A 12,185-nucleotide genomic window follows, 5' to 3' on the forward strand; every position below is an offset into this window, starting at 1 on the left:
AGATCTGACTCATAGTGACCCCTCCTTGGGTTTCCAAGGCGATATCACTACAGATAGTAGATCACTCAACCTTCCTTCCAAGGAGCAGCTGACGGGTTTGAACCGCCAGCCTTAATGGTTAGCAGTCAAATGCTTTAAGCACTGTGCCACCAGAGCTCCCTAACAAAGTCTGCAGCGGAGATGCCAGGGATTGAACCCGGGGCCTCATACATGCAAAGCATGTGCTCTACCACTGAGCTACATCCCCTGGCTTAGATCAAATAGCTGGTTTCAATAGGCAAAGATTGACTTTTGTTTATGAAACCACACTTGAGGAAAAATATCCCAGGGGGGATGACCAGGCAACCCAAAGCTGTCATCTCAAAATATTTGACTGAATAAATCCCTGGGTAAAGGGAACCAAGAACTCACTTCCCTGCATTCCTTTGCAGTTTTAGACGTCTTCTACTCATTGGGGAATCAAAACAGCCTCCAGGGGTTGGAGATTACAATTGAAAGTATGTTGAACCAGACCCCTCACACATGGTTTGATGGCAGACTGTTATCAGTGCATTTCTGGTGGTGCAGTGCAAAAGGCACCTGACAGCTAATCAGAAGGCTGGTGGTTCAAACCCACCAGCCACTCCTCAGAAGGAAGACGGGGCAATCTACTTCTGTAGTCATACTGCCTTGGAAACCCAAGGAGGGGTCACACTATGAGTCGGGTCCAACTCAATGGAATATAACAACAACAACAACAACAACAATCATGTCCTAGGTAAACATATGAAGTTTTCTACTCAGCATCTAATTACAAGTTTTCAATTGAAAACACAAAATGAATCCTCTGATACCACAGTGTAGTATCCAACTCCAGCTTTTGAGAGCTAAGTTAAAAACAAAACAATAATCCTAACACTTAAGAAAACAATATCATATCTTGAAATGCATAAAAGCCATTTTAATATGATTTCTTCTACTGTGTAATTTCCACTATTATTCATTATTTCCTGGAAATTAATCTCAAAAAGGGTATTAAACAACCACAAAAATTAAATAATATAAAGTAAGACAGAGAAATGAAATGTCCAAAACTATAGATTTTGGTAAAGGAATGAGTCTCAATATAAGGGTACTCTGGATATACCTGGATCACAGCTGAAATCACCACTGGGAAATCAAACAGAGGAAGCCTCAAAATATTAAACAAAGACATAGATGTGAATACTTTAGCGGCTGTTAAAATATTTACTTCATCCAATAAAAAATAGACTCCAAAGATGGTCAGAGACACCTAAAACATAGACATAATGTCATTTTCTTCAAATATTCACTACTAACAACATCATGAAGCACAGTCCCAAAAATTAGGGAAGAAAATGTTAATATCCTCCCTTTTCTATTTTACTGAAATTGAGTGCTATAGCTGAGGAATATAAAATATATATTTATTACAGATAATACTATTGTACATCGTAGACAATGACATCTTGGAAATAAGTGTGTAGTTCCTTTCTTTAAGACATTTCATAGTCTTCCTAGAGCAAAAATTTCCATTTAAAATGAATACAATTATTCTTTTTCCAAAATGAAGTTTTTACATAAAATTTAATTGTTTTCATTGTTTCATACAATTTAATTACACAATTAATTAAAGTATGAAAAAATCATGGCTAGCAAAATTTATATTTGCTTTTATAAATTTTATTTGGAAAAGGTGGAAGAGTTCATTCATATATGGGAATGCATTGACGATCCTGTACATAATATTGGTTTAAGTAGATGCTTCTTGGACCCTTCTACCAAAGTATTCCAAATCTGAATATTTCTTTCACTTTCATAATACCATCACATTTGTTTAAATTATCAATAAGGGAGAAATAAAACTTTCCCTCTTCCCTCCAACCAACTAGAGTAGTAACTGTGATTAAAACTGATACTCCAGTTATATGTGGTTTGTTTATCCCTTAGTTTTCACCCATTCTTTTGTACCCTCACATAATTTATGTGGAGCACCCCATGGGGAAGGTGGAAATGAACATCCCCCAGGACCAGCAGAAGGCCCTGTTTGCATGTGTGGAACACCCTGGGAGCAGGCTGCAATAAGCCAGCCACAGAGCAGTGGAAGGCAGGTGTTTGCACCTTGGGGGCAGGCCAGGTAAGTGAGGTGGGGGAGAGGACCAGGAAATGAGCAGAACAGTTTGGAACAGATAAAGGAGACAAACTTGCTTGTCAGTTTGTCAGAATGTGGTGGCGTGGGTGTTGCTATGAGGCTGGAGGTTATGCCACAGGTGTTACAAAAGCCACCTGAATTACCCATGGTGGACATGTTTCAACAGAGCTTCCAGACTAACACAGAGTCAGAAGAAAGAAAAGGCCATCTACTTCTCAAAGGATTGGCCAGTGAAAACCTTATGAATAGCAGTGAAACACTGTCTGATATATTTCTGGGAAACTTTATGAATAGCCCTGAAACATGGTGCGATATAATGCTGGAAGATGAGCACCTCACATCAGAAGACACTCAAGGTATGACTGGAGAAAAGCTGCTTCCGCAGAGTAGAGCTGACCTTAATAACATGGACTGAGTAAAGCTTTCAGGACCACCATTTGCTGATGAGGCACATCTCAAGATGAGACAAAAAAGCTGCAAACACCCATTAATAATTGGAACATGGAATCTACAAAGTATGAATCTAAGAACATTAGAAGTTGTCAAAAATGAAATGGAAGGCATAAAGATTGATATCCTAGGCATTAGTGATCTGAAAGGATCAGTTTTGGCCATTTTGAATCAGACAATCATATGATCTACTATGCTGGGAATGACAAATTGAAGAAGAATGTTGTGGCATTCATCATCACAAAGAATATAACAAGATCTATCCTGAAGTACAATGCGGTCAGTGATAGGATAATATCCATACACCTACAAGGAAGACCAGTTAATACTACTATTATTCAAATTTATGCATCAACCACCAAATCCAAAGATGAGGAGGAAACTGAAGATTTTTAACAACTTCTGCAGTCTGAAATTTACCAAACATGCAATCAAGATATGTTACTTATCACTGGGGATTGGGATGCAAAAGTTGGAAACAAAGAAGAATCATCGGTAGTTGGGAAATATGGCCTTGGTGATAGAAATAATGCTGGAGATTGAATGACAAAATTTTGCAAGACCAACGACTTATTCATTGCAAATACCTTTTTTCAACAACACAAATGGTGGCTATACACAAGGACTTTGCCAGAGGGAGTACACAGGAATCAGACTGAGTACATAAATGGCAAGAGATGATAGAGAATCTCAATATTTTCAGCCAAAACAAGGCCAGGAGCTGATTATGGAACAGATCATCAACTGCTCATATGTAAGTTCAAGTTAAAGCTGAAGATATTTCAAAGAAGTTCATGAAAGCCAAAATATGACCTTGATTATATTCCTCCTGAATTTAGAGATCAGCTAAAGAATAGATTTGATGCACTGAAAACCAATGACCAAAAACCAGAGGAATTGTGGGATAACATGAAGAACATCATTCATGAAGAAAGCAAAAGGTCATTAAAAAGACAGGAAAGGAAGAAAAGACCAAAATCGATTCAGAGGAGACTCTGAAATTTGCCTTAGAACAGAGAGTAGCCAAAGCAAATGGAAGAATCAACAGGATAAAAGAGCTGAACAGAAGATTTCAAAGAGCAGCTCAAGAACACAAAGTCAATTATTATAATGAATGTGCAAAGACATGGAATTAGAAAACCAAAAAGGAAGAACACTCAGCATTTCTCAAGCTGAAAGAACTGAGGAAAAAATTTAAGCCAAGAATTGCAATATTGAAAGATTTCATGGACAATATGTTCAATGATGCAGGAAACATCAAAAGAAGATGGATGGAATACACAGAATCACTATACCAAAAAGAATAGGTAGATGATCATCTATTTCAGGAGGTGGCATATGAGCAAGAACCAATAGTATTGAAGGAAGAAGTAAAAGCTGCACTGAAGGAATTGGCAAAGAACAAGACTCTGGGAATTGATAGAATACCCATTGAGATGTTTCAACAAATGGATGCCATGCTGGAGGCACTCACTCAGCTATGCCAAGAGACCTGGAAGACAGCTACCTGGCCAACTGACTGGAAGAGATCCATATCTGTACCCATTCTAAAGAAAGGCGATCCCACAGAATGTGGAAATTATTGGACAATATCATTGATATCACATGCAAGTATAATCTTACTGAAGATAATTCACAAACAATTGCAGCAGTATATTGACAGAGAACTTCCAGAAATGCAAGCTGGATTCAGAAGGGGATATGGAACCAGGGATATCAGGTATCAGATGGATCTTGGCTGAGAGCAAAGAATACCAGAAAGATGTTTACTTATGTTTTATTGACTATGCAAAGACATTTGATTGTGTGGACCATAACAAATTGTGGATGGCATTGAGAAGAATGGGAATTCCAGAACACGTAAATGTACTCATGAGGAACCTGTACATAGACAAGGAGGCTGTCATTTGAGCAGAACAAGGGGATACTGCATGGTTTAAAATCTGCAAGGGAATGTGTCAGGGTTGTATCCTTTCATCATACATATTCAATTTGTATGCTGAGCAAATAATCCAAGAAGCTGGACTATATGAAGAAGAAAGTAGCATCAGAATTGGAGGAAGGCTCATTAACAACCTGCAATATGCAGACAACACAACTCTGCTTGCTGAAGATGAGGATGACTTGGAGCATGTACTGATGAAGATTAAAAACTACAGTTTACAGTATAGATTACACTTCAATATAAATAAAACAAAACTCCTCACAACTGGACCAATAAGCAGCATCATGATAAATGGAGAAAAGATTGAAGTTGTTAAAGAGTTCCTATTACTTGATTCTACAATCAACACTAATGGAAGCAGCAGTCAAGACATCAAAAGATATATTTCATTGAGCAAATCTGTTGCAAAAGACCTCTTTCAAGTACGGAAGAGCAAAGATATCTCCTTTAAGACTAAGATGTACCTACCCCAAGCCATGGTATTTTCAATTGCCTCATGTGAGAGCTGGACAATGAATAAGGAAGACTGAAGAAGAGTTGATGCTTTCGAGTTGTGATACTGGCGAAGAATACCGAAAGTACCATGGACTGCTAGAAGAACTAACAAATCTGTCCTGAAATAAGTGCAGCCCAAATGCTCCTTGGAAGAGAGAATGGTCAGATTTCATTTGACCCACTTTGGTCACGTTGTCAGAGGGCACCATTCTCTGGAGAAGGATGTCATGCTTGGTAAAGTCAACGAAAGAGAGGAAGGCCCTCAACAAGATGGATTGACAGGCTGGCTGCAGAGATGTACTCAGGTATAGTAGGGATTGTGAGCCTGGCACAGGACCAGGCAGTATTTTGTTCTGCTGTACATAAGGTCATTATGAGTCAGAGATGATTCGACGGTACATAACACAGTTTAAATAACATGGGATTTCCAGTGCTTACATGGAACAACAGAAGGGGGAGTACCTAGGTTCATATCACTTTGCTTTCAGTGAAAAAAAAAAATAACTTATCATTCTGAAAATGAAATAAGGCAATGTATCTAACTTGCTTGGTATACAATAGAAGCATTCAATAAATGTTACTTCCTTTACATCTTTCATATAGTGTGCCTTTGGTTCCATGTCAAAAGAGATTAATAATATAAAGCAAGAAATTTTAGAGGTGAATGAAATTTTGAAATGTATGTTATATTACATTTTTTAAGAATTAGGAAGGCATATCCTTGATCTTTGAGAAATTTATAAAGCAAAATATTATATATTAAAAAATACTGACCAATCAAAACACAGATAATATTTTTATTTTCATTAAAACTTTTGTCCTGTAATCTACATAAATTAATGACTGTAATTCTTGAAAATTTACTTCTGATAGAGAAGATTTCACTTTGGATACTTTAATTCCACATAATTTGGAGATAAACCCACAAGTAAAATTTAAACATCAAAATAGTAAATGATATACAAACTCACCAAGAATGGAATGCAAGTTAATGTTAGCATAGAAAATACAGTAAGATACCCAGCAGATTTTTGAACTTCCAATTCCTGTTCTCGAATTTCAATAATTTTCTTTTTATAGGAGGGTTCCCAGGCATAAAGTTTTAGGATCTGTAAAGGAGTCAGACAATGACTATTTGGCAATAAATATCCTAAACCAAAAAACCAAACTCTGCTGTCAAGTCAACCAGAGCTCCCATAAATATTATAGAAGAAATAAAAATATGCATACATATAAATACACACATACATATAATTGTGGGGGTAAAAAAAATAGTATGCTCAAGCAAAAGTAAATTATTCCTGTTTTCAACAAAGTTAAAATATTTCCTGGAGTTTTATTTATATGTATGTATACATATTTGGAGAGGGTCTCTCTCAGTCTTATGTCCCTTTGACTAACCAATAACTTACTGAGACAGGCTTTGGAAAGATTACTGCTCTAGCAGTAATCTGAGCTCCGAGTCAGTTTCTAATTCAATCCAGTTATTCTTCCTCTGGTCCAATTCTCAGTGCTGTTGACTTTCTATTACTTAATAGCTAAGCTACTCTCTCTGGTCCCAATTTCTTCAAAACTGATGTTTTGGTGTTTCAAGCTATTCTCTGAAAGGTGACTGGTATTCTGAGATTGCAAACTATTTTCTGATATGGACAAGGATGGAAAGCAGAATCATATACTGTTCCACTGCACACAGAGTGAGAAAGGCCTACATTCAAATTCCAGCTCTGTTTCTGACTGACTTTTTGAATTTAGACACGCCATTTAACTGTGCATACTCCTTGCTTTCTTATTTGTAAAATGGAGGTGAAAAATCTTTTACAAGAATTATATGAATTAATTATTTTACAAGAATTATATGAAGAGCTACAGAGCTATTAGCACAAGCATGTGACATGTAAACAATGTTGAATAAATTATCATTATTATTAGATAGAAGTTTTATAGTACATGTGATCAGACCCCAAGGATGCTGTTGGCCAGCTCCTTAAAACCACCTTAATTGATTGATTATCATTTGGATCTGTACCAAGTTTCTAGCCTATTCCGTGCTGGGACTGCTATTTCAAACCTCACTCTTTCCTCAGATCTTGAGCAAATGTTCTTTTATTTTTACCTACCTTGTCCTAGTTCTACTGATAACATACATTTACTTTTAAGAATATCAATATATAAAACTAATACATTACTGCATTTTTTGGATGCAGAGACCATCAATTAACCATTTGAAAGCTGCAAATTGCATTCAAATCATGTTACTTTGGGCTGTGTTATCTTATTTAATAATCTGAGTTAAATTCCAAAAGATTGCAAAGGTACACTCCACATTTTACTTCAGATCATTCTTAATTTCAGATAAGATATCTATCCCTTTTCAAGGCATCTTTAATGAAACGATTTCACTTCAGTACTGTGATAGTTAATGCTATGTGTCAACATGGCTAGGCTATGATTATCAGTGGTTTGGCAGACATTGGACTGGTTGCTTTTCTATAATGTAATACAATGTAATCACTCCATGATGTGATCTGATATGATCAACCAATCAGTATAATCAGTAAAAATGGATGTTCTGATAAAGCTCATTCTTTCTTTCTCCCGCTCTAGCGCTCTGTCTCTCTGCCTCTCTCTCTCTCTCTCTCTCCCTTACAACCCTGTACTCTTCTTGTCTCCTGACCTCCAGTTCCTGGAGCATAAGTCAGCAGAGGTCTCCGGACTGCCACCAGACCTACAGATTTAGGATTGCCATCCCATCCACAATTGTATGAGCATTTCCTTAAAATAAACCTCCCCACCTTCTGCCTGTCTGTCTAAGGTGAATCAACGTGTACATATAAACTCACTGCAATCAAATTGATTTCAACTCACAGCGACCCTATATGACAGTGTAGAACAGCTGCCGATAGGGTTCTCAAGGCTGTAAATCTCTATAGAAGCAGATTGTGTCTTCTTTCTCCCACAGAACAGCTGGTGGGTTCAAAGCACAACTTTATGGTTTGCAGCCAAACGCTTTAACCACTGCACCACCAGAGCATGTCCTAATATGTACATATAATTGGTATATTGGTATATTCTATGTACATAATAATAGAGGTATCACACAGAGGAAATGTCCTATGTAACTCTCAGTGCCAGAAGGAAACTTGGTGTGGACTTCGCAAATTTTGTTGCTTAGAAAAATCTGATGAGGCATAATAAAGATGCAATAGGATTTGAAATTATATGAAAGTTCATAAGGCTTCACTCTCATTTATAGAAAATATATTAGCGGTGTGGGAAGGGTAGTTTTACTAGATAACACATACTTTGCAACACACCCCTTTTGTTAAACAACATCCTTGCGATCATTGCTATGCCATATAAAACAACCTGAATGACACCTGGTCTTTGTCCTCATATAAATTTGGTTTCACAGTGATGACAGTGTTATTGCCATTGCTGCCTGCTTCATCTCATCTCTTCTACATAAACCTTTTGTAATGAAATGAGTTCTTTTACGTGGCAGTTTGCCTTAGTTCTTAAGAAAAAGAGCTTGAGTAATTTTTACCTTCAGCCCTGAGTAGTTAGTCACCTTTACACTAGTCATCTATCCCAGGATGTTTGTTACTTTTGCTGAGGTTGATTGAAACTTCCTGTGTAACTTGTAAACAACTTGTAGCTTGATTCTTTTTATCTGGTCTTGGGCTACAGCCTGTCCTGTAACTAGTATGCACCTTGTTGGGATTAGCTAATAACCCACATAAATGACTATGCATAGCCTACTATGTAAAGGAATTATCTGTGGTCTACCAGAAAGGCATGCATTGAAATTTACAGAGTTGTGTGTATAAGCAGACAATTCCCCAAAGGTTTTAGAAACAAAAGAAGCAGGAAAAGAAGCAGCAGGAAAAAGTAGAAGGAAGAAAGAAGACAGAAGAAGCAGAGAGACAGAGAATGCAAAATTACAAGGAACCTCCTAGAAGAGCTGTAACACATAACACAGTTCAAGGGCTGTTAACACTGAAGAAAGTTAAGTGGCACAAAAGGGGCCACAACGACAAAGTTGGCAGTGACAGGCTGAGAAGGGGCTGAGTGGCACAGCCAGTGGTGATAGATGGCAAGGCCATGAGGAGCCAATCCTGAGGAGCTTGAGAAAACCTTGAAGGAGCCAAGAGGATCTGGGCCTGAGGGGGACAAAAGGAATCTGTCTTGAGGGGGCCAAGAGAAGCCTGTCTCCTGGAGGACAAAGGAAGTTCGTCTTGAGGAAGCATGCATGTCTGAGAGAAGCTGAGAGCTGTCCCACACAGAAGGGAGACTACCCACATGTTTCTTGATCTTGATCTTAATCCTAAATTATAGCCTGTTGATCCTGATCTCAAGTTGTACCCTGTTCTTTAATAAACATTTTAACTATAAGTATGGTCTGTGATTTCTATTTGGCCATTGCAGCAGATTATGGAACCCAGAAGGGAAGTAGAGTGCTATGGGAGGGACGGCTGGTGTCAAAATTGATAACAAGGTTGTAGAGAGGAGTTATGTCTGACCTGCACCTCTTGGGAATCAGCTTTGCTTACGGTAATTCTCATTAACTTCCATGAAGTTATGCAGGTTCCAACACTGATACTACTACTCCCAGCATCTGACTCCCTTAACATAAGTAATATTCTGTAGCTTTTGGAATATGTGTATTTAGTTGTTGGGTGAGAAACAAAAGAAAAATACTGGCATTGTATTTGGTTTTGCATGTAAATGCTATTTTAATAAGAATTCCTATGTATCTGAAATCTTTCTCCAACAATTATACTTTTGAGGTTATGCACACAAACATACAAATTCACATGATTATTTTGAGGTGCTGATTTGGTTACCTAGTGCTGCTCTGGTAGGAATAGACCACAAATGGGATGGCTTGAAGAAAAAGGAATTTATTCTCTTACAGTTTGGAGGCTTTAATTCCAAGTTCAAAGTGCCAGGCTCTAAGGGCTGGGTGAAAGCCCCTCAACCTTGGGCTCTGCCTCCTGCTCCTGGCCCACTGGAGCTACAAGCTTTTCTTCACTCAGACAGCTGCTGGCTGCTGAGACTGACAAGCCCAAGGTTGACAAGAAAAAAGGCACAGTCTCGATGTCACCAAACCACATAGCAGCCATTAATTCAAGTCCACTGAAAGTCCCAAGGTTGGCAGAGCATGGCAGGTTGCTGAATGACACAGCTACATGCAGGGTTCAAGTGTGCCATAAGATAGAGACCATTCCCAAAACTGTTTCTTATATATGGGAAGCAGACCACATACCCAAAGCAGCTACTCAGTTGCTCCAATAGATTGCACCATGGAGTTAATTACCAATCTCACCATAGGAAATAGCTACATCCAGCTGCCCAGCCACTCAACCAGCCAAACTGACACACAAACTTAACCACCACAGGTACTAAGAATATTAAAAAAATCATTTATTGACTAATTTATTGCCACACTCTAAGTAATTAAATCAAAGACATATCTCTTATATTACCTTAATTCCATGTAAGATTTCATTGAGTAGTTTTATCTGTTTATCTTTGTTCTTTGTTTGACGTTTCTATTTAATGAAAAGAAAATAAAAGCATATTTCAGAAAAGTTGGTAATACATTTACTTAAATGGCCACACTTAAAACAAAACCAATATTCATTTCTTATACTTTAATATAATGTTTAGTTGAGAAAAACCTCTTGTATTATTCATACAATATTATTCTGTTGCTAACTTTTGAAAATAGTTATAAATAGATATTTAGAAAACTTACAGGCAACTAGTAGTAGAATAAAGCAGAATATATACTTCCCAGAATAGCAGAAAATACAATATTTATTTAAATGTGGTTGTTAAAAACTGAATAAATAAATAACATACATCCACATTCTATTAATATGGGATATATTTCAATGAATTCCAATGAATTTATTTACATTTATTTTTACAATAGCAGTATCACATACACACAAAAAGTTAAGTTCTCGACATTGTAAGCATATTGTGTTAACTATATTAGCACAATGGATTTGGAGTAAAGAAATTTTATATTTTTCAATGTTGGATATTTTTCTCTTCACAAATACTATTGTGGGAGCTCTGGTGGCATAGTGCTTAAGGCATTTGACTGCTAACCAGAAGGCTAGAGGTTCAAACCCACCAGCCACTCCTTGGAAGGAAAATTGAGTAATCTACTTACTAGTGATACTGCCTCAGAAATCCAAGGAGGGGTTGCTATGAGTTGGATCCAACTTGAAGGCAGTGAGTTTTGGTTTCTTTGGTTTAGTATATACTTATCAAATATTTGCCTCCAAAGACAGGCCTAGTAATCTTCTTCTCAAAGGTCACAGCCTTGAAATCCCTGTGGAGCAGTTCTATTCTGCATACATAGGTTTACCATGAGTTGGAATTGACTCATCAGTAATTAAAAACAACTTTCATATTTAATTTAAATATTTAGTAATTATAGTACTTTGTATTTATCATTGTTAAATATTGCTTCTTAATTGTTTCCTCCAATAACTTTGCCATTTTTTATGTTACATGTAATACTAATAGGTATTTTTATAACTTATAAAGAACTCATTTGGAAATTAATACACATGATACTATTTGTACTATTTACAAGTGTATTTTCTATTTAGTATATTTATATATCACACTGAGTCTCTGTGAAGTCTCAATATTCAAGAATAAAGTTCTAAGAAATTGATTTCCTTTCCTAATAGTTTCATTTTAAATGGCTTTATTGAAAAGCCAACATATTTTTAAATTAGCTTAAAAGCAATCTTTATGATTATACACAAACCTGTTATTCTTGATAATTTTATTTCATAGTTATATGCTATATTCTCATTTCCATCATTCAAGATTAGTCACCTTTTGGGCAATTATTTGAATAATTCAGAAATATATGAAAGAATGCATGAATTCTTGTTACTTAAAATGTATTAAAATAAAATTGAAAAATAGCCCTCCATCTATTTCTACTTCTACAGGTTACTATTAAAAGATTAAGATTAAGAAGCAATATTTAACAATGATAAATATAAAGTACTTCATCCCCAAGTTATTGCTATGCATTTCTATCTATATCTATGCATCTTTATCTATCTCTTTAGCATATACATGTGCATAGATATATTAAAATTATTAAAC

At 36.5% G+C, this 12,185-nt stretch overlaps 1 protein-coding gene and 1 non-coding gene across 2 annotated transcripts in view; both read right to left on the reverse strand.

Moving 5' to 3' along the window:
• LOC103192009 (multidrug resistance-associated protein 1-like) overlaps positions 1-12,185 on the reverse strand; it is a 197,748-nt gene that overhangs the window by 108,301 nt on the left and 77,262 nt on the right. Inside the window, exons 8-10 of the mRNA XM_007934913.1 lie at positions 10,529-10,594; positions 6,014-6,151; positions 1,127-1,273 (exon numbers count right to left, since the gene is read on the reverse strand). Coding sequence (XP_007933104.1) covers positions 1,127-1,273; positions 6,014-6,151; positions 10,529-10,594 — 351 coding nt within the window. The remainder of the gene's footprint in view (positions 1-1,126; positions 1,274-6,013; positions 6,152-10,528; positions 10,595-12,185) is intronic.
• On the reverse strand, positions 176-247 carry TRNAA-UGC. Its single transcript has one exon. It is a non-coding gene; the product is annotated as a tRNA-Ala (tRNA).

This window comes from Orycteropus afer, unplaced genomic scaffold (assembly GCF_000298275.1).
Source record: "Orycteropus afer afer isolate SDZICR_OR568_19922 unplaced genomic scaffold, OryAfe1.0 scaffold00022, whole genome shotgun sequence".
Lineage (NCBI taxonomy): Eukaryota > Metazoa > Chordata > Mammalia > Tubulidentata > Orycteropodidae > Orycteropus > Orycteropus afer.